General features: G+C 54.9%; 2 protein-coding genes across 2 annotated transcripts in view; both read right to left on the reverse strand.

The window, feature by feature from the left end:
- Positions 1–12,199, reverse strand: LOC144736158 (uncharacterized). The gene is made up of 8 exons (XM_078618744.1): positions 12,166–12,199; positions 11,421–11,681; positions 11,040–11,134; positions 9,759–10,349; positions 7,698–8,036; positions 7,021–7,239; positions 4,910–4,975; positions 1–2,763 (listed from the first exon to the last, which is right to left on the reverse strand). The coding sequence occupies exons 1-8, from the start codon at positions 12,197–12,199 to the stop codon at positions 2,680–2,682; spliced, it is 1,689 nt and encodes a 562-aa protein (XP_078474870.1). The 3' UTR covers positions 1–2,679.
- LOC144736160 (uncharacterized) overlaps positions 11,003–26,901 on the reverse strand; it is a 17,441-nt gene continuing 1,542 nt past the window's right edge. The window contains exons 2-8 of the mRNA XM_078618745.1: positions 26,421–26,446; positions 25,014–25,118; positions 23,298–24,320; positions 20,864–20,989; positions 20,201–20,276; positions 13,948–14,078; positions 11,003–12,771 (exon numbers count right to left, since the gene is read on the reverse strand). Of these exons, the coding sequence (XP_078474871.1) occupies positions 12,283–12,771; positions 13,948–14,078; positions 20,201–20,276; positions 20,864–20,989; positions 23,298–24,320; positions 25,014–25,118; positions 26,421–26,446 (1,976 nt within the window). The 3' untranslated portion in view covers positions 11,003–12,282. The remainder of the gene's footprint in view (positions 12,772–13,947; positions 14,079–20,200; positions 20,277–20,863; positions 20,990–23,297; positions 24,321–25,013; positions 25,119–26,420; positions 26,447–26,901) is intronic.

Raw genomic sequence — 26,901 nt, forward strand, 5'->3', positions numbered from 1 at the left:
TAACAAAGAACTGTTGTTTCATCAAACTCTATTATGTGTTTATTAACATTGTACTTTTTTTTAAGACGGAGAACGAAAGGCCCCTCCCCCCTTTGACACGACTGCAGCAAATGTGAAGAATCGTTTAACACGAAGTGGGCTTTCGCGACCAATATCATCCACAATAGAGGTTTTTTTGGGGTTAGATCGTGTAAATAAATGAATAAATGTGTCGTTAAAACCCGCCACCACCCGACACAGCCAACTAGTAAGGGTTGTCACGTAAACAGAACGTGGCCAATTCGTCACCGCTGCTGTACATTGCGAGACGCTCCGGAAAGTAAGAAACAGCGCGGAGTTAAAGTTTTGATCACACAAAAATTCCACCCCCCCACCGTATAGCCTGCTAAACATGAGCTGTGAGCAAGCACCTATACGAAGGCACAACAGGTGGGCCGCGCTGGGATTATCGTAGTAGCAAAAGTAGCTACACGTGTGTAGTACTAGTAGCTACTACTACACACATGTGTAGTAGTAGTAGCTACTACTACTACACATATGTAGTAGCTACGGGTCCCGCGCTAAATGCTTGCAAGCTATCAATTCCGGTTCAGTGATTCTGCACTTGCTCAATTACTACAGTACTATACCGCCTTCAACTTTTGTGAACGACTGGTAGCTACTACTACTACATATGTAGTAGCTACGGGTCCCGCGCTAAATGCTTGCAAGCTATCAATTTCGGTTCAGTGATTCTGCACTTGCTCAATTACTACAGTACTATACCGCCTTCAACTTTTGCGAACGACTGGTAGCTACTACTACTACTACATATGTAGTAGCTACGGGCCCCGCGCTAAATGCTTTCAAGCTATCAATTCCGGTTCAGTGATTCTGCACTTGCTCTATTACTACAGTACTATACCACCTTCAACTTTTGCGAAGGACTGGTAGCTACTACTACTACATATGTAGTAGCTACGGGCCCGCGCTAAATGCTTGCAAGCTATCAATTCCGGTTCAGTGATTCTGCACTTGCTCTATTACTATAGTACTATACCGCCTTCAACTTTTGCAAACGACTGGGTGTTTAAGGTCAGCGATTTGTCGTATTATCTGGCTGTATAGCAACTGAAAAAAATACAATTACTTTGCTCTGCAAGTTAAACATTTATGTGTTGTAATATTTACGTGTTTTTTCTATATTTAGGGCCTCTTTATAACATCATGCTACAGGCCCCGCACTATCTTAATCCGGCACTGGGGATTGGGTGACCAGCATCACGTGCGAGGGGATGCATTGAGCCGGGCAGTTATTGATACACACGTGGCCTGGAGCCTGGCGTTGTGTTTGGGGGAGGTTGGTGGATGTCGTGAGAACCTCCCTCCCCGTGAGTGGGCGCGTCCAGGAGCCGTACCCCGAGCTCGCCAGGAAGGCGGTGACAGCGACGATGTGGACCCCTTTCGATTTAAAGCTTCTTTCGTGACTGCAGGGATTCATCTTCTTGGTTCTTTCGGTAAAGTCACGTAGAAGGGAACTAATAAAATAATAAAAATAAAACTTAATAAAATAATTCTCACGACGTTTCGGCCACAACGCAAGCAGCCGTCCTCAGGTGAAGACCAGGTCTGTCGGGAAGACAGCGTCTGAATTATTTTATTATGTTTAATTGTTATTATTTTATTATTTCCCTTCTACGTGACTTTACCGAAAGAACCTAGAAGATGTGGACTCCCCCCACATGTTCCGTCTGTATGTGATACGGCGTTTCCCCCTTGCACGTGTTGGGTCCCCCCCCCCCCCAGGTGTTATCGGCCCGATAACACCTTTCAATGTCTAGAGGATCGCAGAGCTTGGACAGATGTGTGGTGCTGGCTGTGCACGTGGCTGCCCCCCAAGCTCATCCGAGGTTCCTCCCGGCGCCTGCCGAGTCGTCCTCTCTCGCCGAGCATGAGTGAATTCCGTGGTCCGTTGCGAGTTGAACGTATCGTTTATTAATCCAGCATGGGGTTTCATAAAGAGCTGCACGTTAATTTTACATTCCTCCTCCAACGACGACGCGAGCTGATTCGCGGAAAAAGAGGCGCGACCCGGAAGCGATGGCAAAAGTCGTCGTGTAATCCGATCTGCTGTGACGTCACGGCCACGTGGTGTGTTGCCGATCAGCCGAGCCCCGCCCCCGCACGCGAGCCGATCCCCTCGCTCCATCTCCGCTGGGGACGTTCCCACGAGTCTCGTCCGTCGGCCATCATATCCCTTCCGGCAGGCAAACAAGCTCCTGCCCAAAGCTCACTCGCAGCTCAACGTCGTCATCAGTCAGCCGTGGTCACTCCACTGCTGGACGGTTTTCCCCGAGCCGCCGCCATGTCCCGCCGTTCGCGTGACGTGCCGACTCGTCGATGAGCACCCGCACTCGAGAGCACCCCCCCACCTCACCCCCCCCCCCCGCCTCCACTTTGGCTGCCATTCCGCCGTTCGCCTCGAACCAGAGGCGCACCGCTTGGCTAAGCCGGGGGGGGGGGGGGGAGCAAAAACACCGCGGCATTGCCGGAGGATAAGCAAACCATTCCGCTCGTTCACGCCGGGACAAAAAAAAGGACCGGCCCTCCTCAGGCCCAGTCGAGGCGTCGGGCGACGATGGGTGAGGCCCCTTCCGCGGGGGCCGCAGGGCCGCGGGACCGCTGGTGGTTGAGGCGTGGTCAGGGCCTGTGGACGGGCGTGGAGGGTCGGGACATGCGCACGATGTGCACCAGTGAGGAGTAGACGTCCTCGTCCATGCAGCCCTGCGGGGAGAAGGACACACGAGGGTGGGTGGGGGGGTAAGTGGGAGTCATTGCGGTGGTGGAGCGACGTCGCTGGTTTCACGAAAGGTCTCGTGACCCCCCCCTCCCAATAGTAACCCGACTTGACACCTCGTAGTAGAAGGAGGCGGCTTTAGCAACCGATCTTATCCACGATAGAGGTTTTGTTGGGTTAGATGGCGTAAATGTAAATGTGTGTGTCGTTAAAGCCGCCGCCACCCCGACACGGCCAAATCAGTAAGGGGTCGTCGCGTAAACAAAACGCGGTCAATTCGTTACTAGTTCAGCACACACCGGCTGTGTGTTGGAGAGTGAACCCACTACAACATTTACCATTCGAGTACGGTGACGTTTCGCCGGTAATTTACAACAACAACAACAACCAGCATCATCAGGCGACAGCCACAGAGTTGTGGAGAAATCCAACAATAGATATCCATTGTAGTTTACGTGAATATATTAATCCCCCCCCGCCCCCGCCTCTGGTGCTCACACCTGATTGGCTCACAAGTGATGACATCACATTGACCCCCGTCTATTTAAGATAGGAACAGGAGGAGGGTTTCACCCACAACTCTGTGGCTGTCGCCTGATGATGCTGGTTGTTGTTGTAATTACCGGCGAAATGCCACTCTCCAACACACAGCCGGCTAGTGCTGAACCAGTAACGAATTGTAAATGTGTGTGTGTAGTGGGTTTACTCTCAAACACACAACCGGTTAGTGCTGAACCAGTAACGAATTGTAAATGTGTGTGTGTGTAGTGGGTTCACTCTCCAACACACAGCCGGTTAGTGCTGAACTAGTAACGAATTGTAAATGTGTGTGTGTATAGTGGGTTTACTCTCCAACACACAGCCGGTTAGTGCTGAACCAGTAACGAATTGTAAATATGTGTGTGTGGTGGGTTTACTCTCTAACACACAGCCGGTTAGTGCTGAACCAGTAACGAATTGTAAATGTGTGTGTGTAGTGGGTTTACTCTCCAACACACAGCCGGTTAGTGCTGAACCAGTAACGAATTGTAAATGTGTGTGTAGTGGGTTCACTCTCCAACACACAGCCGGTTAGTGCTGAACCAGTAACGAATTGTAAATGTGTGTGTGTAGTGGGTTTACTCTCCAACACACAACCGGTTAGTGCTGAACCGGTAACGAATTGGCCGCGTTCTGTTTAGGTGACAAACCTTTATCTATTGGCTGTACCTCTGCATATCGAATGGTCTCTATGCATCTATACCTCTATCTATCTCTACGACTCTCTATGGGTTTTCTATATGATCCATAGTTTGGGTGGCAAGGCCACAATCACACTACAGCACCCTGGCTTGTATTTAATGTAGCGCAATAGGTATCTATATAATTATATGGGTCTCTGTGTAATTCTACGGGTTCCCTCCACACACGTGAGCATTAAACGCAACTCGTCATTAAATCGGCTGAAAACATCTCGTGAATTAAAAAAAAACGCATTCTCCTGGCAGTGGGAACCCACTGGAACAAAATAAAAACTGAGTCGTGTGGCTCTCTTGGATAAACAAGCAAAGGATGATCATTCGTATAATAATTCTCCATAATAGAGGGTGGTTTTTTTTATTATGTGTTTATTAACATTGTACTTTTTTTTACGATGGAGACTGCAGCAAAGGTTAAGAACCATTTAACACGAAGTGGGCTTTCGCGACCAATATCATCCACAATAGAGGTTTTTTTGGGGTTAGATCGTGTAAATAAATGAATAAATGTGTCGTTAAACCCGCCACCACCCAACAGCCAACTAGTAAGGGTTGTCACGTAAACAGAGTACAGCAACACCGGTTGTGTGTTGGAGAGCCAAGCCACAACATTTACAATCCGAGTACGACATTTCGCCAGTAATTACAACCGGCATCATCAGGCGACAGACAGATTTTTTGGAGAAATCCTCCTGTTTCGTTCTTAAGTAGATGTGATGATGTCCCTTGTGAGCCCCTGAGGTACGAAGGACGGGGGTGGGGGGAGGTTATTGATGAATGCATTTACATTAAAATGAATATCCATTACCGGTTGGGTTATTTATACGGTTATCAGCGTACATTATGCAAGGAGTGTGTGTGTGTGTTGGAGCGGGGTGGTGAGAGTGGCGTTCACCTGCACGGCGCACATCAGGTGCGCTCGATAGGTGTCGACCACTTCCTTGTGAATCCTCTCCTCCTCCTGGCGGCAACGATTGCGCACGCACGCACGCAAAGCACCGCTGGTTAGCGAGCGCCTATTATGGGCCGACGCTAGCACTACCGCTTTGATGGTGGCCGCCGGTGGCTAGGAGATGTTAACTGCCTCGCCTGGTATGCAGGAGATCGTGGGTTCGATCCCGACCTGACGCCTGCTGCTGTATATTTGGAGTTTGCGTGTCTCTCTCTCTGATCATCATCACGGTGGCTAGGAGATGTTAACTACCTCGCCTGGTATACAGGAGGTCGTGGGTTCGATCATGACCCTGACGCCTGCTGCTGCATATTTGGAGTTTGCGTGTCTCTCTCTCTCTCATCATCATCACGGTGGCTAGGAGATGTTCACTACCTCGCCCGGTATGCAGGAGGTTGTGGGTTCGATCCCAACCCTGACGCCTTCTGTATATTTGGAGTTTGGAGTTGTGGATTTTTCTCCGGGTCTTCCGGTTTTTCCCTCCACATTTAGAATCAACATCACCACACGTTTAGAGTATTTAGCTGCGAAACATTTGCACGTGATAAGCCACTTCGTTGGGTCATCATTTGTGGCCAGGTCGCTTCTGAAAAAGAGCTGTACAGCTTAGTGGGCCTTACCTGAATATTTTTTTTTAATGTTTATAATCATAGCCAACATCACTGTCTGCATCATCATCATCACTCTCTACATCATCATCATCATCACTCTGTACATCATCATCATCACTCTGTACATCATCATCATCACTCTCTACATCATCATCATCACTGTCTGCATCATCATCATCATTGTCTACATCATCACTATCTGGATCACCATCACTGTCTGCATCATCATCATTGTCTACATCATCACTATCTGGATCACCATCATCATCACTGTCTGCATCATCATCACTCTCTACATAATCATCATCATCACTCTCTACATCATCATCATCACTCTCTACATAATCATCATCATCACTCTCTACATAATCATCATCATTGTCTACATCATCACTATCTGGATCACCATCATCATCACTGTCTGCATCATCATCATCACTCTCTACATAATCATCATCATCACTCTCTACATAATCATCATCATCACTCTCTACATAATCATCATCACTCTCTACATCATCATCATCACTGTCTGCATCATCATCAACATCATTGTCGACATCATCATCAGTCTGCATCACCATCATCATCACTGTCTGCATCATCATCACTCTCTACATAATCATCATCATCACTCTCTACATCATCATCATCACTCTCTACATAATCATCATCATCACTCTCTACATCATCATCATCACTGTCTGCATCATCATCATTGTCTACATCATCACTATCTGGATCACCATCATCATCACTGTCTGCATCATCATCACTCTCTACATAATCATCATCATCACTCTCTACATAATCATCATCATCACTCTTTACAACATCATCATCACTGTCTGCATCATCATCAACATCATTGTCGACATCATCATCAGTCTGCATCACCATCATCATCACTGTCTGCATCATCTTCATCACTCTCTACATAATCATTATCATCACTCTCTACATAATCATCATCACTCTCTACATCATTATCATCACTGTCTGCATCATCATCAACATCATTGTCAACATCATCATCACTCTCTACATCATCATCATCATCACTGTCTGCATCATCATCACTCTCTACATAATCATCATCATCACTCTCTACATCATCATCACTCTCTACATAATCATCATCATCACTCTCTACATCATCATCATCACTGTCTGCATTATCATCAACATCATTGCCGACATCATCATCAGTCTGTATCACCATCATCATCACTGTCTGCATCATCATCACCACTATCTGCATCATCATCATCACTGTCTGCATCACCATCATCACTGTCTGCATCACCATCATCATCACTGTCTGTATCATCATCACCACCACTATCTACATCATCATCATCAGCATCATCGCCACCACGCACAACAGCAGCAGCAGCACTATCACCGCTATTACCGCCGCCGCCAGCGCCGAGACCCCCGCACCTCCTTCTGCCGGCGCAGCTGCCCAACCTGGGCCACCAGCTCGGCGACCTGCTGGCCGGAGCGGCCCTGCGGCTTCCCCTGGCCGGTGCCGCCCTCGCGGCTCGGCTCGCCGGATCTCGGCGGCGTCGTGGCGCCGGTGGCGGCGTTGGCCGCAGTCGGAGGAACGACCCCTCGGAGCGTCCGACGCAGCTCGTTCACCTCCTCCTGCAGCTCATTGATCTGTTCGGGGGGGCAGGGAGGCAAGGGGGGGGGGCAGGGAGGTAAGGGGGGAGGGCAGAGGGTCAGGAAGACAGGGAGGCAGGGGGTCAGGAGGGTGGGTGGGGTGGAGAGGGATGGAGAGGCAGGAGGTGAGGTACGGGTGGTGATGATTGTTCGTCTAGCAGCGCCCTCTGGAGGTGGTGTTTGGGAACCAGCGCGGCCCGAAATGCTTTCAAGAGTCATCGTAAATCGGGCCGGCTACGAACAGCGACGACTGCTACGTCACAAAGGACGCGAGGGAAAAACGAATCGTGAGAGTGAACATGGGAGTCGGAGCGCCAACGTCTCCAGCCAACGTCCCCCCGCCAGGGAGATGCGGCACGCTCGCCCCATGCCGCGCGGCCGGCATGGTGCCGTCCTGCCGCTGTGCTGCCCGCGGCGGCCGTGCCACGCGCTCGCCCGCTCGCTCGCCCACTCACCCGCCCGTCCTTCTCCCTCGCCGCGTCGCCCCTCGTCCCACCGCTCCCTTTCGCCGGCGCCCGGCCGCCGCCGCCGCCGCCGTCGTCCGGCGGCTCGTGGAAGGTGACGGAGCGGGAGTCAGTGCGGCGGGCTGCGGGCGAGGAGGAGGAGGGAGAGGGGGAGGGCTCGGCGCGGGCGAGGAGGGCGGCCATGCGGCGCTGGGCCGCGTCGGCGTGCGCCAGCGCGGCGTCGCGCTCCGTCTTCATGTAGAGCGCCTCGCGCTGCACGCGGAACACCTCGGAGCTCGTCTTCTCGTGGTTCGCCGACAGCACGGACAGCTTGCGCCCCAGCGTCTCCACCTAGACGGCGGGCATCGCGCGAGGGTTACAACGATGATGATGATGGTGGTGGTGGTGGTGGTGATGATGCCAACTCGTAATGCTGCACCGCCACTTGCCGCACGGTATCCGCTCCTCGCTCTCCAAAAGCGAGAGAGAGCGGGTGACTCAGAGAGAGAGGACGACTCAGAGGGACGAGAGAGAAAAGATGACTCAGAGAGAGAGAGGACGACTCAGAGAGAGAAAAGACGACTATCAGAGAGAGAGAGAGGACGACTCAGAGGGGGCCACAGATGAGGAGCGGGAAGGCAGCAGCAGCAGTAGAAGCCAAGCGGTGGTGAGGAGCCGGCGCCACTAACAATGCCCAAGCTCTGTGGTCCTCTATATATCAACATGTTATTAGCCAATGAGTGTTGATACCAAAGCCGTAGCCATGGAGTCAACATTGGGGGGGGACCAAATCTTCCAGAAAAAATGTACATTTGAAAACGAATTTCGTGCCTAAAATATTTAAAAAAATTCACTAACACGTAGGATTGACTTTTTATTTATTTTTTGCAACAATGTCTAATAGTGCATTGTATTACATTGCTCTGTTTTTTCTTTTTAACCATTTCTTGTTTCATTGTATGTAATGGCAGAGATTAGGGATTTATAAAGTACAACCATAACCACAATCATATAAACAGAAATCTATTTTATCGCAATATATTGGGGGGGACATTTTGAGCATATTTGAATATTGGGGGGGGGGGGGGATGTGCCTCCCCCCATATATATTATAATTCTGGCCTTGGTTTATACGTGGGAGGAAACTGGAATACCGGCAGAGAAAACTCGCGTGTGTAAGGGGGCAACGCTATATCCCAAACAGACGGAACAGGTGGGGTCCACATTTCTGCTGGGGATCCAGGGGAAGGGAGTTTCACAACAACATCTGCGTGTGATCCACCAACCCTCACTGCTCCCTCCACAGTGCTGGATTCCCGGCGTGCATAGCCACCACCGCCCGGATAAAAACCCATCGGAAGGATTTCGTATTCAGGGGTTTTCATTCATCGGGCGTTGCTTTAACATGAAGGCAGCGACTTTTTATCTCACACTTTACAATACCATGCGGTCATCATCATCACTGTCATCATCATCGTCATCACTGCCATCATCGTCATCATCATCATCACTGTCATCATCGTCGTTATCATTGTCATCATCGTCGTTGTCATTGTCATCATCGTCATCATCATCATCACTGTCATCATCGTCGTCATCATCATCACTGTCATCATCGTCGTCATCATCATCACTGTCATCATCGTCATCATCATCACTGTCATCATCGTCGTCATCATCATCACTGTCATCATCGTCATCATCATCATCATCAACACTGTCATCATCGTCGTTATCATTGTCATCATTGTCATCATCATTACTGCCATCATCGTCGTCATCATCATCACTGTCATCATCGTCGTTATCATTGTCATCATCGTCATCATCATCACTGTCATCATCGTCGTTATCATTGTCATCATCGTCATCATCATCATCACTGTCATCATCGTCGTTATCATTGTCATCATCGTCGTCATCGTCGTGCGAAAGCTGCCTCGTGGGCACCGAGAGTCACGTGACCGCCCCTCACCGCTGCTCGCCAACTCCAGCCGTGTCGCAGAACCTCCACCGCCGCTCAGCGCGGTTGGCTACGTCCGGTGCGAGCGAGGTTCAGCGTACATCACTCACCTCGGCCTCCAGGGCAGCCCTGGCCTTCTCCAGCCGCTCCAGGTCGCCGGCGCCCTTCGCCTGCGATTTCCCTTCCGCCACCTTCGCCGCCGCCACCGCCGCCTCCTCCCGAGCCTTCCGCCGGAGCAGCTCCGCCTCCAGCTCCTGGACGCGCGCCGACAGCCTGCGGGCCTCGTCCTCCCCCGCGGCCAGCGCCGCGTCGCGCTCCCCCAGCAACGCCGTCGCGCGCTCCAGCTCACGCGACACGGCGCTCGCCGGCGCTTCGAGGGCCTCGGCCGCCGCCGCCGACGACGACGATGATGACGCCGCCGTCGCGCCGCCGTCGTCGCCGTCGCCGCCGTCGCGTTCTGGCGGCAGCTGCCGTGGAAGCTCCGCGATTTGCCCGCTTTGCCGCCCGTCCGAGAGTTGGGCGCGCAGGCGGTCGGCGTCGGCTCGCGCCTCGGCGAGCCGCTCCCCGAGGGACGCCAGCTCCGAGCGCAGGCTCCGAGCCTCGGCCGCTGACGCCGCTCGCTCTTCGCGGGCGCGGCGGTAGCCGTCGCTGAGCTCGGAGAAGCGGCGCTCGAGGTCGGAGAAGCGCTGGCGCCCGGTGGCCTGCCGGTGGGAGGGGGGGTGGGCAGCGGTCGGACGGAGAGAGAGAGAGCGCGCGGGTCGAGGGTTTGTGATGGCTGGTGCCTCTCGGGAGGTGGACCGTGGCCTGCCACGTGAGCGACCGCTGGTCGCGCCAGCGACCCGGCGAGCCGAGTTCCGTTCCCGACTCCCGCTTGTGGCTGCCTTCAACTGATCCTTGCCCCCCTCCGCCCAAGCCGCCCCACTCCCTTGATAAACCCGCACTTGCTTGGCGTGCAGATTTTCAAAGGAGTCGTCGATGTGACGGTGCTTTGCATAGCAGATTTGTGGCAGGAAAGCGCCGCGTGTAAAAAATGTAATAAATAAAGAATGCACTTTTTGTGCAAATTGAGAAAAAGTTTTCTCACACCCACAATTCATCGTGCACTGTGAGCATGAGGATATTTTGTTTTTAATCAGCGCGTTATTTACACACTTAGCGGCTCCGACATGGCCATTACGAAACTCCCAAGCAGCTCCAGGGATCGGACCCATAACCTCGTCGCCGCTCACCTCGCTCTCCTCCTCGTCCCCGCCGTGTTCATCGTCTCCTCCCGGACGGCCCCTCCTGCCCGCCACCGCCACCTTCCCCCCCTCCTCTTCCTCCTCCACCTCCTCCTCGTTCTCCCGCTCCTCCTCCTCCTCGTCCCCGCCGTCATCTGGCTCCCCGTGCGCCGGCGCGTGGTGACGCCGCGGCCCCTCGGCGGCGACGACGACGGGGTCGGTGCCCACGCACTTGTCCACCAGCGCGACCGCCGCCACGGGCGGCGCTTGTAGCCGTCAAAACGGGAGAGAGCCGAGGGAGGGGAGAAATAAACCGCGCGCGCGCATTCCTTGGGGTGGACGCAAACGCTCGCCCCTGCCGGAGTCCCGGACGGGACGCTCCGCACGGCGACGATCTCGGGCCGACCAACGTTCGGGGGGAAATACGACAGGACGCCGCCGACGTTCGTACCTCTCCGAGCACCGTTGCGACGTACGCTCGTGTCGACGGATTAGATCAATATTCGTACAATATCGCGTCGCCGTGCGGCGGGAGGCGTGCGTGTGCCGCACCTCGGCCGAGCCGCGCGGCGGGTGAGCTCCCGTCGCGGTCAGACGGCGGCGCTCCGTCCTCCGCTCGCGGGGCGCCCGGCAGGGACTGCTCACGAGGGCGCGACGCCTCCTCCTCCTCCTGCGCCGGCGCGCACCGCGACGTCGCCTCGCTCAGCCGCGCGGGCGGCCCCTCCGCCGCCAACTCCCCCGCGACCTCCGACCCTTGCCCGGGAGTCGCTCCCCCGACCTCTGACCCCCCGGCGTCCGACCCGTGGATGGCGTCTGCAAGGGGAACGCGACAAATTCCCCCGCGCGGGGGATTCTCCCCTTACGGGGAGGATTCCCCGGGCGGGGATCGTCGCTCGCGTGAGAAACGACGATTTGCGATTTGAACGGACGCTTAAGTTCGCTGATGCTACGCTCAACAAGGACGTGACGATGGAGCCAACGCTGATGGATGGAATTGAAGAAAGCAGACCGGACACCACCCGACAGCAATCCCGGCAAGAGCAAATGGCAACTAGGAGTGGAAGGAAACGAAGGGTAGAGGACGACCAAGGAAAGGAGGGGGCGCTGGAGAGGAATGATGAGGAAACATTAGCAACGGATGGGATACAACGATGATGATGATGATGACGATGATCGGCAACAGTGGAGGGTGGCTGCTGCTGCCAGAAGTTCACGAACCTGGCGAATTCCGTCCAGCGGCTGGACGGGAGGAGAGAGCGAGAGAGCCGCACCGAGGCCAACGGAGCGGACGCAAAACGGAGCGGAGGCAAAAGGAAAATCAAGAGCCTCATCGATCGTCGCATCTCTAGCCAACGGTCGCGACGCCGACGGAACGTTCGCCGACGTTGGCGAGAGGTGCGGGGGGCGTCGAGAGTTAGGAGAGCCACGTGCCTTGCTTGCGCCGCGCCGACGACGCTTTGCTGGTGAACCTCAAGAAATTGCTCTCCAGGTCGGCGTCCGACACGGCGTCCGCTTCGTCGCTCTCGTCGTCGTCCGCCGTCTCGGTTATCTCCGGGATTTCCCACGTCACCCTCTTCGCCGTCGCCGCCTTTGCCGCCGTCAAGGCCCCGGCGGAGCGGGCGCACTCCAGCTCCGCCCGCAGGGATCCCAGCTCCGCCTCAATGCGGCTCAGCTCCGTGTTTTTCGCCCGGAGCTCCGCCCTGGTGGACTCCAGCTCCGCCCGCAGGGACTCCACCTCGGTCTCCACCGCTCGCAGTTGCCCGCGGGCGGCCCCCAGCTCCGACTCGCGCGACTCCAGCTCGCGCCGCCGGCTCTCCAGCTCCGCGATGCGAGAGTCCAGCTCGGATTTTGGGACGAGCTCCGCGCCCCCGGCCGTCGGCTCGTCCGGCGCGTCCGGCTTGGCCTGTGGACGACAACGACAGATGGACGGACGCCGCTGGCGTTGAGCGCCGGATCCGGTAGCTTAGGGGGTTTTTTTCCGGCCAAATTTCGAATCGCAAAAACCCGTTCCCACGGAGTGGTGCTCACCCACAGAGGTTCCATGGGGCCTCTGTGGGTGAGCACCGTTGTTTCTCGCAGCAGGGGGGGGCGACGCTGCTTCGTGCATCTACCCCGACGAAGTAAGTTGCGCGTGGCTTTTGGTAAATCTGGAGCGCGACGCCGGCACGCTCGAGGGCTGCTCTTGATTCGAATCGCGTCACGGGACCTCAGGACGACGCCGCTGTGAGCGGGAGTATTTGCAGCTGGTACGCCCCGCAGTATTAACCAGGGCGGACCGCTGGGTGCGAACCACGAGACCACCGTGGCAAGACTCTCTGTCATAAAACGATCGGAGGGTTCAACGCTCGATTATCCGCGGGCAGGCTATCGGGGGGTCGAGGGTTCACCACGTGAGCGGGCATGACGGGTTAAGCGACGCGTGAGCGCGCGGTGCGCTGGGTCAAGCGACTTGTGTGACTTGATTACGTGTTTGACGAGTCGACCGACGAGAGAAACGGTGAATAAAAACCCTTTGCCCACTTCAATTCCCGAACCTCTCACTCCGCTGACGAGACGCTGCGTTTCCGAATCCGGTCCCAAGAGCGTTGCTGAACTTATGCGCTCCCAGAAGGCCGTGCGGCTAATGGTTCAAAGGAATTTGACGAGCTATAAAACTCTTCTTCACAGATGTCCAGTCGGGGCACAGGGTAAGAACGCCACAACAACAACAACACAAAAGCATGATAGGGGTGAAAAGTATAGGAAAGATAAACAAATCACCCATCGTCACCGAACCTGCTCCAGACCCGATCTCCAAACCGCGATCCCGTCCTGAACCTCAACCCTAACCCCAGTCCCCATTCCCAACCCGACGAAGGACTCCCACCCTCCTCTTCACCACGACTCCTGATCGCAACCCAAGTCCCTCTTGCTCCCCTTTGTGCCCCACGCTGGCTCCCGTCCCGGCAAGTCACTCTCTGGCGTGACGAGCGCGCTCCGCGAGCCTCTACAACCAATAGCAACCGGCGGCGGTGGCGGTGCCGGCGGCGGCGGCGGCGAGTCACCGGAACGGAGGTGGCCGCCCCCCCAGGCCCCCCACCTGGGAGTTCCTGAGCTCCTGGTTCTGCTGGCACAGCACCAGGATGTGCTGCTGGAGGTCGGTGAGCGCCGAGCGGAGGTCTCCGCGGCCTCCCCCGCCTGGCGCGCGATCGCCATCCACTCCTCCAGCTGCTGCCGGGGGGACGGTGGGAGGGGGGGCGAGAGGGGGGGACGAAGGGGACGAGAGAGGGGGGGCAGGGTGGGACATCTCGACCGTGTGAGGAAGCTTCACGCTCAGACTGAGAATCTTCGTTTCTCCCTGGAGGAGAAATCCGAAGAGCTATGAAGCTCCTTGTCACAGATGTCCAGTAGGGGCACGGGGTCAGCATCAGTGACGGATATCTGAACTGGACCTGAGCCTCGCTAAGGGTCAACTCACCATAAATTCGTGTTTAAGCGTCACCAATGGGGAGGCAAATGTGGCTGGGTGTGGTGCCAGCTACACCATAGCACTTGTGTAGTGGGTTCGAATTAGGTGCACACACACACAGCTTGGAGGCAACACTATTTATTAAACGGTAAGTAATATAACACTGTACATGAGGTGGTGACGACCTTCCTCAACTCACTAACACTCTGGGAACACGACACAGACTGGACCAGGCAGGCGACGGGCTGCCTGGTCCAGGACGACGACCCGGGATTTGAGGACCGATGATGTCGTCTTCACTTCAGAGTTCAACAGCCCCGCTCTCCGTTCACACCCCGCTTATATCCCCTCCGGCGTGGCCGGCTCCGCCCAGGCCACGCCTCCCTTCCCAGGCCACGCCTCCCTTCCCCCACCTCACGGGAAGGTCTGGGTCCCTCCACCACGTGACCCCCCAGGCACCCCCTTGGGGCCCCCAGCCCTCGTACGGGCCGACACAGTAGTGACGTCCTATGTCACTACACTTGTAAGGTGCATAAAATCCGTAAATCCCAATGCGCCCCCCGTGTATGGAAAGCAGGGGGCACAAACAGAAGCTGCAGGGTAAGCGGCCACACCTCGGTGGGGTGTAAAGGCCGGTTTAAAGAGGCGAGTTTTCGAGGCGGGACTTAGACAGCTCTCATGACTCGGATTGTTTCGTGACCAAAGCGTTGTTCCGTAAGCCTGCGAGCCGCGCAGTGGAAACATCTCGATCAACCCCAGGAACGGAGGCCTTGACCTCGGAGAACTCGGGAAGGAGGCGATGCGAAGATCGCAGCGACCTCGTTGGGAGAGTCGGCACGGAATGAGTTCCTGTGAATATTGCGGGGCTAAGCCCACTGAGGGTCTTGTAAGGCAGAGGCAGCGGCGTCTCATAGTCCACCCGAGTGTGAGTACACGCACACACGTGCGTTTACCCACGTGCGTTTACCCACGTGAGTTTACCCACGTGAGTTTACCCACGTGCGTTTACCCACGTGAGTTTACCCACGTGCGTTTACCCACGTGAGTTTACCCACGTGCGTTTACCCACGTGAGTTTATCCACGTGCGTTTACCCACGTGCGTTTACCCACGTGCGTTTACCCACGTGCGTTTACCCACGTGCGTTTACCCACGTGCGTTTACCCACGTGAGTTTACCCACGTGAGTTTACCCACGTGCGTTTACCCACGTGAGTTTACCCACGTGAGTTTATCCACGTGCGTTTATCCACGTGCGTTTATCCACGTGAGTTTACCCACGTGAGTTTATCCACGTGCGTTTACCCACGTGCGTTTATCCACGTGAGTTTACCCACGTGAGTTTATCCACGTGCGTTTATCCACGTGCGTTTACCCACGTGCGTTTATCCACGTGCGTTTACCCACGTGCGTTTACCCACGTGAGTTTACCCACGTGAGTTTACCCACGTGAGTTTACCCACGTGAGTTTATCCACGTGCGTTTACCCACGTGCGTTTATCCACGTGAGTTTATCCACGTGCGTTTATCCACGTGAGTTTACCCACGTGAGTTTATCCACGTGCGTTTACCCACGTGCGTTTATCCACGTGAGTTTATCCACGTGCGTTTATCCACGTGAGTTTACCCACGTGCGTTTACCCACGTGAGTTTACCCACGTGAGTTTATCCACGTGCGTTTATCCACGTGAGTTTATCCACGTGCGTTTATCCACGTGCGTTTATCCACGTGAGTTTATCCACGTGCGTTTACCCACGTGAGTTTACCCACGTGCGTTTACCCACGTGCGTTTATCCACGTGAGTTTATCCACGTGCGTTTATCCACGTGCGTTTACCCACGTGCGTTTATCCACGTGCGTTTACCCACGTGCGTTTACCCACGTGAGTTTACCCACGTGCGTTTACCCACGTGCGTTTACCCACGTGAGTTTATCCACGTGCGTTTACCCACGTGAGTTTACCCACGTGAGTTTATCCACGTGCGTTTACCCACGTGAGTTTACCCACGTGAGTTTACCCACGTGAGTTTACCCACGTGCGTTTACCCACGTGAGTTTACCCACGTGAGTTTACCCACGTGCGTTTACCCACGTGCGTTTACCCACGTGAGTTTATCCACGTGCGTTTACCCACGTGAGTTTACCCACGTGCGTTTACCCACGTGAGTTTACCCACGTGAGTTTACCCACGTGCGTTTACCCACGTGCGTTTACCCACGTGAGTTTATCCACGTGCGTTTACCCACGTGAGTTTACCCACGTGCGTTTACCCACGTGAGTTTACCCACGTGCGTTTACCCACGTGAGTTTACCCACGTGCGTTTACCCACGTGAGTTTACCCACGTGCGTTTACCCACGTGAGTTTACCCACGTGCGTTTACCCACGTGAGTTTACCCACGTGCGTTTACCCACGTGAGTTTACCCACGTGAGTTTACCCACGTGCGTTTACCCACGTGAGTTTACCCACGTGCGTTTACCCACGTGAGTTTACCCACGTGAGTTTACCCACGTGCGTTTACCCACGTGAGTTTACCCACGTGCGTTTACCCACGTGCGTTTACCCACGTGCGTTTACCCACGTGAGTTTATCCACGTGAGTTTATCCACGTGCGTTTACCCACGTGCGTTTACCCACGTGAGTTTACCCACGTGAGTTTATCCACGTGCGTTTACCCACGTGCGTTTACCCACGTGCGTTTATCCACGTGAGTTTACCCACGTGCGTTTACCCACGTGCGTTTACCCACGTGAGTTTACCCACGTGCGTTTATCCACGTGCGTTTACCCACGTGCGTTTACCCACGTGCGTTTACCCACGTGAGTTTACCCACGTGCGTTTATCCACGTGCGTTTACCCACGTGCGTTTACCCACGTGAGTTTACCCACGTGAGTTTATCCACGTGCGTTTACCCACGTGCGTTTATCCACGTGCGTTTACCCACGTGAGTTTACCTACGTGAGTTTACCCACGTGCGTTTACCCACGTGAGTTTATCCACGTGCGTTTACCCACGTGAGTTTACCCACGTGAGTTTATCCACGTGCGTTTACCCACGTGCGTTTATCCACGTGCGTTTACCCACGTGCGTTTACCCACGTGAGTTTACCCACGTGAGTTTACCCACGTGCGTTTATCCACGTGAGTTTACCCACGTGCGTTTACCCACGTGCGTTTACCCACGTGCGTTTACCCACGTGCGTTTACCCACGTGAGTTTATCCACGTGCGTTTACCCACGTGAGTTTACCCACGTGCGTTTACCCACGTGCGTTTACCCACGTGAGTTTATCCACGTGCGTTTACCCACGTGCGTTTACCCACGTGCGTTTACCCACGTGCGTTTACCCACGTGCGTTTACCCACGTGAGTTTATCCACGTGAGTTTATCCACGTGAGTTTATCCACGTGCGTTTACCCACGTGCGTTTACCCACGTGAGTTTATCCACGTGCGTTTACCCACGTGAGTTTACCCACGTGAGTTTATCCACGTGCGTTTACCCACGTGAGTTTATCCACGTGCGTTTACCCACGTGAGTTTACCCACGTGAGTTTATCCACGTGCGTTTACCCACGTGCGTTTACCCACGTGAGTTTATCCACGTGCGTTTACCCACGTGCGTTTACCCACGTGAGTTTATCCACGTGCGTTTACCCACGTGCGTTTACCCACGTGAGTTTACCCACGTGCGTTTACCCACGTGAGTTTATCCACGTGCGTTTACCCACGTGCGTTTACCCACGTGAGTTTACCCACGTGCGTTTACCCACGTGCGTTTACCCACGTGCGTTTACCCACGTGCGTTTACCCACGTGAGTTTATCCACGTGCGTTTACCCACGTGCGTTTACCCACGTGAGTTTATCCACGTGCGTTTACCCACGTGCGTTTACCCACGTGAGTTTACCCACGTGAGTTTATCCACGTGAGTTTATCCACGTGCGTTTACCCACGTGAGTTTATCCACGTGCGTTTACCCACGTGCGTTTATCCACGTGCGTTTACCCACGTGAGTTTACCCACGTGAGTTTATCCACGTGCGTTTACCCACGTGAGTTTACCCACGTGAGTTTATCCACGTGCGTTTACCCACGTGCGTTTACCCACGTGAGTTTACCCACGTGAGTTTACCCACGTGAGTTTATCCACGTGCGTTTACCCACGTGAGTTTACCCACGTGAGTTTATCCACGTGCGTTTACCCACGTGAGTTTACCCACGTGCGTTTATCCACGTGCGTTTACCCACGTGCGTTTACCCACGTGAGTTTACCCACGTGAGTTTACCCACGTGCGTTTATCCACGTGAGTTTACCCACGTGCGTTTACCCACGTGCGTTTACCCACGTGCGTTTACCCACGTGCGTTTACCCACGTGAGTTTATCCACGTGCGTTTACCCACGTGAGTTTACCCACGTGCGTTTACCCACGTGCGTTTACCCACGTGAGTTTATCCACGTGCGTTTACCCACGTGCGTTTACCCACGTGCGTTTACCCACGTGCGTTTACCCACGTGAGTTTATCCACGTGAGTTTATCCACGTGAGTTTACCCACGTGCGTTTACCCACGTGAGTTTACCCACGTGCGTTTACCCACGTGCGTTTACCCACGTGCGTTTACCCACGTGAGTTTATCCACGTGAGTTTATCCACGTGAGTTTACCCACGTGCGTTTACCCACGTGAGTTTACCCACGTGCGTTTACCCACGTGAGTTTACCCACGTGCGTTTACCCACGTGCGTTTACCCACGTGCGTTAACCCACGTGCGTTTATCCACGTGCGTTTACCCACGTGAGTTTACCCACGTGAGTTTACCCACGTGAGTTTACCCACGTGCGTTTATCCACGTGCGTTTACCCACGTGAGTTTATCCACGTGCGTTTATCCACGTGCGTTTACCCACGTGAGTTTATCCACGTGCGTTTACCCACGTGAGTTTACCCACGTGCGTTTATCCACGTGCGTTTACCCACGTGAGTTTATCCACGTGCGTTTACCCACGTGAGTTTACCCACGTGAGTTTATCCACGTGCGTTTACCCACGTGCGTTTATCCACGTGCGTTTACCCACGTGCGTTTACCCACGTGAGTTTACCCACGTGAGTTTATCCACGTGCGTTTACCCACGTGCGTTTATCCACGTGCGTTTACCCACGTGCGTTTACCCACGTGAGTTTATCCACGTGCGTTTACCCACGTGCGTTTACCCACGTGAGTTTACCCACGTGAGTTTATCCACGTGAGTTTATCCACGTGCGTTTACCCACGTGAGTTTATCCACGTGCGTTTACCCACGTGCGTTTATCCACGTGCGTTTACCCACGTGCGTTTACCCACGTGAGTTTATCCACGTGCGTTTACCCACGTGCGTTTATCCACGTGCGTTTACCCACGTGCGTTTACCCACGTGAGTTTATCCACGTGCGTTTACCCACGTGAGTTTATCCACGTGAGTTTACCCACGTGAGTTTATCCACGTGAGTTTACCCACGTGCGTTTACCCACGTGAGTTTATCCACGTGCGTTTACCCACGTGCGTTTATCCACGTGCGTTTACCCACGTGCGTTTACCCACGTGAGTTTATCCACGTGCGTTTACCCACGTGAGTTTATCCACGTGAGTTTACCCACGTGAGTTTATCCACGTGAGTTTACCCACGTGCGTTTACCCACGTGAGTTTATCCACGTGCGTTTACCCACGTGCGTTTACCCACGTGAGTTTATCCACGTGCGTTTACCCACGTGCGTGTACCCACGTGAGTTTATCCACGTGAGTTTATCCACGTGCTTTACCCACGTGCGTTTACCCACGTGCGTTTACCCACGTGCTTTACCCCACGTGCGTTACCCCACGTGCGTTACCCCACGTGCGTTACCCCACGTGCGTTACCCGGCGCCGGTGTCCCCGAGGCGTCAGGACCCCGCGTCTTTGTCCCTCGCTCCGCTGCTGCCGCCGCCTGCCAGAGAAGGAGACGTCGGCGGGGGTGCTGGTGGTGGTGAACGTTCAGCTTGGCCGCTCGCGTGCGGTACGTTCACTCGGTGTCACCCGACGAGAACTCAAGGAGACCAGGATGAGTCTCAAAGTATGAAAGACGGGAACAGGTTTCTGCCCTGGTTGCACGCTCGCCACGAGTGCTGTGTGCGGCGTGGTTAATGCAGGAACTGGACTCCTTGCAAAAGGTGTCTAATTGGTGTTTGAGCATCGTAACGCCTTCTATTGTATTGCCAGACCTATTCTTATTTTTCATACTAGGAGGAGTCTCATTTGCGAGAGCGACTTGGGGGCATTTGTTTGCCAGTAAGCAGGAAGGGGGGGGGGGTGATGAGTGATGTACGAGTCATTTTCAAATTTGACATTTGGGCCCCGTGACACCCGTGGAACACCAATAACCGCGGGGGGGGGGGGGGGGGGGGGCGCGGCGGCCGGATTGCAACCGTGGACCTCTGCGACGAGCGACGGGTGCCGAATGCACTGCCACCGGGCCCCCCGGCCCCCCGTAGGTTGCTGCAAGGTGCCGGAGGTGCAGGAGGTAGCGCCGCTCACCTGCTGCGGTGCCTCCTTCGCGTGCGCCGCCAGGGTCTCCTGCAGACGCAGGATGGTCGCCAGGACGTCGCGGCTGCCCTCTTTCCTCCTCGTGATGCCGCTCGGCGTCTTACGGGGCTCCACTCTCTGGCGTTGGCGCAACGAAGAGTACGGTGAGCGTGACGCGGAGCCGGGTGGCTCGGTACGGCGAGCGGCCGCGTGGCTCAGTACGGTGAGTGACGTGGCCGCGTGGCTCAGTACGGTGAGTGGCGTGGCCGCGTGGCTCAGTGCGGTGAGTGACGTGGCCGCGTGGCTCAGTGCGGTGAGTGACGTGGCCGCGTGGCTCAGTACGGTGAGTGGCGTGGCCGCATGGCTCAGTATGGTGAGTGGCATGGCCGCGTGGCTCAGTACGGTGAGTGACGTGGCCGGGTGGCTCAGTACGGTGAGTGACGCGGCCGAGTAGCTCAGTATGGTGAGTGGCGTGGCCGCGTGGCTCAGTATGGTGAGTGACGTGGCCGGGTGGCTCAGTACGGTGAGTGACGCGGCCGCGTGGCTCAGTATGGTGAGTGACGTGGCCGGGTGGCTCAGTACGGTGAGTGGCGTGGCCGCGTGGCTCAGTATGGTGAGTGGCGTGGCCGCGTGGCTCAGTACGGTGAGTGACGTGGCCGCGTGGCTCAGTACGGTGAGTGACGTGGCCGCGTTGCTCAGTACGGTGAGTGACGTGGCCGGGTGGCTCAGTACGGTGAGTGGCGTGGCCGCGTGGCTCAGTACGGTGAGTGACGTGGCCGCGTGGCTCAGTACGGTGAGTGGCGTGGCCACGTGGCTCAGTACGGTGAGTGACGTGGCCGCGTGGCTCAGTACGGTGAGTGACGTGGCCGCGTGGCTCAGTACGGTGAGTGGCGTGGCCGCGTGGCTCAGTACGGTGAGTGACGTGGCCGCGTGGCTCAGTACGGTGAGTGGCGTGGCTACGTGGCTCAGTACGGTGAGTGACGCGGCCGGGTGGCTCAGTACGGTGAGTGACGTGGCCGCGTGGCTCAGTACGGTGAGTGACGCGGCCGGGTGGCTCAGTACGGTGAGTGACGTGGCCGCGTGGCTCAGTACGGTGAGTGACGCGGCCGGATGGCTCGGTACAGTGAGCGATGCGGAGCCGGCACTGCTAAGGTCCTGAAGCCCCAACCACGGTAATTAGATCGGGGTCTTATAGACTCACACAGAGAGCCATAAACTCACGTAGACACCCAATGATTCACATAGAGACCCAATGATTCACATAGAGACCCATAGACTCACACAGAGACCCAAAGATTCACATAAAGACCCATAGACTCACACAGAGACCCATAGACTCACACAGAGACCCAAAGATTCACATAGAGACCCATAGACTCACACAGAGACCCATAGACTCACATATGATGCTCGCCACTCTAACCCCGGGTTCTCAACCATAGCGTTTTGGGTCACCAATCATCGTGTTGCTCATAATTATATGTATTTACAAATCTCCAAGCTTTGGACAAGAAACAGCAAGCAGACATCCAGCATGCCAATAAAACATTTTTAACTAATAAGAAATAATGAAAGCAGTTATCTGAGTCGGTTAAAAGTTGAACAAATGGAAGATTTAAAGACGTTTTTTCAAAAAAATGTCCACAGGTTCAGAGATCCCGAGATCTCGTGGGAGAGATTTCCAGAGCCTGGGGGCCACATGAGGAATGGCTCCGTAGTACATCGAGCAAGGCCTCAACGATCTTGGAAGATCTGTATCACGGGTCGTAGCGACCTCGAGGGGACGTGTGGGTGCAGCGTGTCGCGGGCTGGGACAAAGTGGTGGTGGTGGTGGTTCAGAGTCCTTGTAAGCGTGTCGTACATTTTGGACAATTCCGGCACCGAGTATTCTGGCTGTCGCCTGATGAGGCTGGTTGTTGCGCTGAACTAGTAACTAATCGGCACGTTTTGTTTACGCGACAAACCTTAGTAATTGGCTGTGTCGGGCGGTGGCAGGTTTAACGACACATTTATATTTACGCAATCTAACCCCAAAAAAAACGAACGTTCTATTATGATTATAAGCATATTGCAGTTCGATCGACGTGTGGAACGGGCGCATTCTGCGGGACGCGTAAAAGATGCGCGCCAGGCTGTTGGTGTGTGCAGCGGTGCTGTGGCAGCGTCGGCGTGCAGGGCTCGCACGCTGACTCCTGGAAGCCCGGGGCTCGTGTTTCCGCCACACAACGCCACGTGGGGCCCGAGGCCCTGGCATAACTAACCCCTTTCGCTCTCCCCCTCCCCGGGTCTCCGTAGCTCACGCAGACACCAGCGGAGCTCGGCGGACGGTGGCTCGCGCTGACCCACGATTCTTTCGCTTCGGCCCGACCTTTACCTCGTCAAGCTCTCGACCTTCGCCAGCCGCCGCCGCATCTGAACTGACCTCGGCGCCCTCCGCGGGCCTCACCGTGGAGCTGTCCCGCCTGGAGCCGCCCGCTTCCTCGCTGCACGTGGTGGAGTCCGAGATCTGGTCGAGCGACTCCTCCGAGGCCGACTTGTGGCCGGGGGAGAGGGACGACGGGGGCGGCCGCTCGCCGGACGACGTGGCGGCCTCCCGCGAGGGCTGCTTGTTGGGTTGTCTGACGGACGACGACGATGACGGCGGAGACGAGGGCGACGTCTTCTCGACTGCCGCTGGAGGAGAAGCTGCCGGATTCTGCTGGTCGGCTTGAGAGGCGGTGGGTGGCTCCTGGTGCTCAGATTGAGAAGCTGGTGGCTTTTGGCGATCCGACTTAGAGGCGGCTGCCTTTTTTTGGTCAGAATGAGGATCTCCTGGCTTTCGATTGTCAGACTGAGAAGTTGATGCTCTCTGCTGGTCTGGTTTGGTACTTGGTGGTTTTTGCTGGTCAGACTTAGAGGTGGGCGGCTTTTGCTGGTCAGGTTTAGAGCTGGGTGATGGAGAGACGGCCATTGCCTCCTCCGCCTCCTCCTCCACAATCTCGGGACTTTTTGAAACCTTGCGTTCCGGTTTCTCCGGAGACTGCAAGTGCCGAGTGGTTGGCCGAGCGGCAGGGGATGCGCTGTTGCCGTCGTTGGCGTTGCCGTTGTTAGCGAGCGCTTCGCTGGGGACCCCGGCGGGAGGCGATGGCGTCCGGACGGCCGTGCTCGAGTTGGACGTCGTCATCGTCGTCGTCTTCGTTATTATCGTTGATGATGATGATGATGAGGTCGCCTTGGCTGCCCGGATTGGCTTCTCAACAGGACCGGGAACCTTCGCACCGGGCGGCTTCATGGCCGACGAGTCCTGCTGCCCATGCGACGGGTCGGAGGCAGGTGCTGGGTTCGAACTTTTGCCCGTCACCTCTCTGGCCTCCTTCCCCTTGGAGGAGGGGGCGGCTGCTGCTGCTGCCGCTGCCGTCACCACCGTCGTTTTTGAGGTGGAGGCGGAGGAGGGCGCTGTTGGTTCTGCGGCCTTGCTGGGCTTTTGACCCTGAGAGACAAAACGTAGCGATGGCCTCTGTGCGTGCGTGCGCCTGTGTGAGCGGTCGGGCATGTTGCTGGCCACCCACCTGCTCGTGTACCACTCCATCCTTCATAAGTGCTTGTTAACAGGACTTGCCCCAAAAGTCTGTTTAGAGGAGTCCCTGTACCATACTGTACACGGCTTCCTCTACTTACGAACTTTCAGAGATACGAACAAACCTGTCCATATATCCAGTTGCTTGTTCAGACCGAGAGGCGGAAGTTCAAAAAATGGTGGTGGTGGCATCTACATCTGCAGAACATGAAGAACCAGTGGAATCTACATCTACAGGAGATTATTAAACTTATAAAGCCATAAGTTGGACTTACGAACAAATCGACTTATGAACAGACCACTGGAACCTAACTCGTTCGTAAGTAGAGGAATCCTGGATGTGTGTGCATGCATCTCTGTGTGTATAGGGAGCTGTAGTGTAGCGGTTAACGCTACGCTGCACTATGAACCCGGTGAAACAAGTTCAATTCCCGCTCACGCCCAACACTGGTGACGATTATCTGAATCGGTCCGTGGGTCGACTGAACCTCAAATGAGCCACCCACCCCCTTCACAGGTGCTCCTCTCTAACAGGACTTGCCCCATTCAGTCTGTGAAGCCTACACGGGGGACCTTTGTGTTTGCGCGTGCGTGCGTGCGTGCTACCTTGCCGGATGGCCTCCGCTGGGGCGGCGGTGGCGCCTTGCGCTTCTTGACTCCGTCGCCACCCCCATGGCCGACACCCTCCTTCCCATGGTGCTGTGCGGCCTTCTGCTGGGCAAGTGGCCGCACCGTCACACGTGGCAGAGCACGGGATGTGGGGGCACAGGTGTCTCCGCGGCGGTGTGGCTACGCACGTGTGCCCAGGTTGGATGTGTGTGAGGTTGTGGGTGTTGTCAGGGAGGAGTGGTTATAATTGCATCTGCAGGTATCTCTCCCAAGTGGTGTCTACAGTCGTGTGGTTATAGCTGTGGCTATGGCTGTGCATGTAACCAGTGGATATTGGTGTGTATAGGTTTGTGGTTATAGATGTGCCTGGAGGAGTGGCTGTGTATGTGTAGAGGAGTGAAATGGGGACGTGACGTCAGGTGTGCCGTTCAGTGCGATGACGTCACGTCTCCTAGAGTGCTTAAGGGAGACCCCGTGATGAAAGCGGGGTCACTGTGGGAACGGGTAATGGTAGAAGGGTAGAGAGAGAACCAGGGGTAGAGGGATCAAGAGGTGAGTGTGAAGAGAAGCCGGTGGTAGCCGTAGAGGTGCTTCTCTCTCCGGTCGGTGGAGTTGGCAGAGTCCCCGATCCGACACGAGAGAGAGAGACCGGAGCTAGCCGGGCTGGGACCAGACAGGGCAGGGTCGTGTGGCAGGACTCAGTGTAGGACCCCTAACCCCTGGGAAGTTGTATACCCTGGTGTGTGTTATTGTTATATCCTTGATAAACCTTTGGCGGAAGCCTCTCAACTTACCTGCGTCTCCGAGTGCGTCTGTGGGAACTCCTCAACATATGTATGTGTCTAGGCCTGTTTGTGGAGTTGTGAATGTATGTGTATTACAGGTGTCTGAAGTGGTGGCGTAATGGATAGCAAACTGATTTCGATTCCCGGCCACGGATAACAGCTGGACCAGTCTTAAGCCCCCACACCCTGTTCACCAACCCGCACTGAACAGAGCGGTGAAGTATGGTCAAACAACCTCCATAACCGGCATGGTGTGGGGAGGCCTTCATCCAGCAGTGGATTGACAAAATAGTTATTATTATAGATGTGTCTGTGTGGTGTGTTTGTGTGTGTGGGGAGCGGTGGCGCAGTGGTTAGCACACTGTGCTAGGAAACCGGCGAGACCCGAGTTCAATTCCTGCTCACGGCCAAACATCGGTGATATCTGAATGTGTCCTGGTGTGTGAAGATCATCACTGGGGAGACAAAGGCGGCCAGGCGAGGTTCTGTCCGCCCACCCCCTTGTGTGCCGTGCCCGCCTTATTAGGGGCTAGTCGCTAACAGCACTTGCCCCAACCATCCATTAAAGGCTATATGGGGGATCTTTGTCTTTGTATGTCAGGTGTATGTGTGGCTGTACCTGTTGGTGGGTGCCATGTGCTGGCCCTGTGGACACACGAAGCTTGGGTCAAGACATCTCCATCACATTCAGCAGCTAATACATATTTTACTCTTCTTGGTTATTTGGGTAAAGTCACGTAGAAGGGAAATAATTAAATAATATTAATAAACCAATAAAATAAAATTATCACGACGTTTCGGCCACAACACAAGCAGCTGGCCTCAGGTGAAGACAATGGACACTGCTAAGCTTGGCAGCGTATTTTAAGCTGGGTGGGAGGAAAAGAGTGTCTTGACAAAGGTGTTAACATATCAACAGAAGAACTTAGCATTGAATAAGCTGTGTTAATGTGAGAGAATTAACAGGATGTTAAAGTCAGAAATTAGCATGTAACTGGGAGATTAGCATGATGTTAATGTGAGGAATTAGCATGTAACTTGTCACGGAAGTGGCTATGTTAAAGTCAGAGTTTACATATCAAGCTAATAAAAAAAAGCTA

Source organism: Lampetra planeri, chromosome 59, assembly GCF_965212315.1.
Source record: "Lampetra planeri chromosome 59, kcLamPlan1.2.h2, whole genome shotgun sequence".
NCBI lineage: Eukaryota > Metazoa > Chordata > Hyperoartia > Petromyzontiformes > Petromyzontidae > Lampetra > Lampetra planeri.

Excerpts from the sequence above, each read along its gene's own strand:
- LOC144736158 (XM_078618744.1), bottom strand. The coding sequence starts at position 12,199 with ATGAGGCTCTTGATTTTCCTTTTGCCTCCGCTCC. Across the intron at positions 8,037-9,758 it reads GGGCTGCCCTGGAGGCCGAG|GTGGAGACGCTGGGGCGCAA; the intron begins GTGAGTGATGTA and ends CCCGCCGTCTAG. Across the intron at positions 7,240-7,697 it reads CGAGGGAGAAGGACGGGCGG|ATCAATGAGCTGCAGGAGGA; the intron begins GTGAGTGGGCGA and ends CCCCCCGAACAG.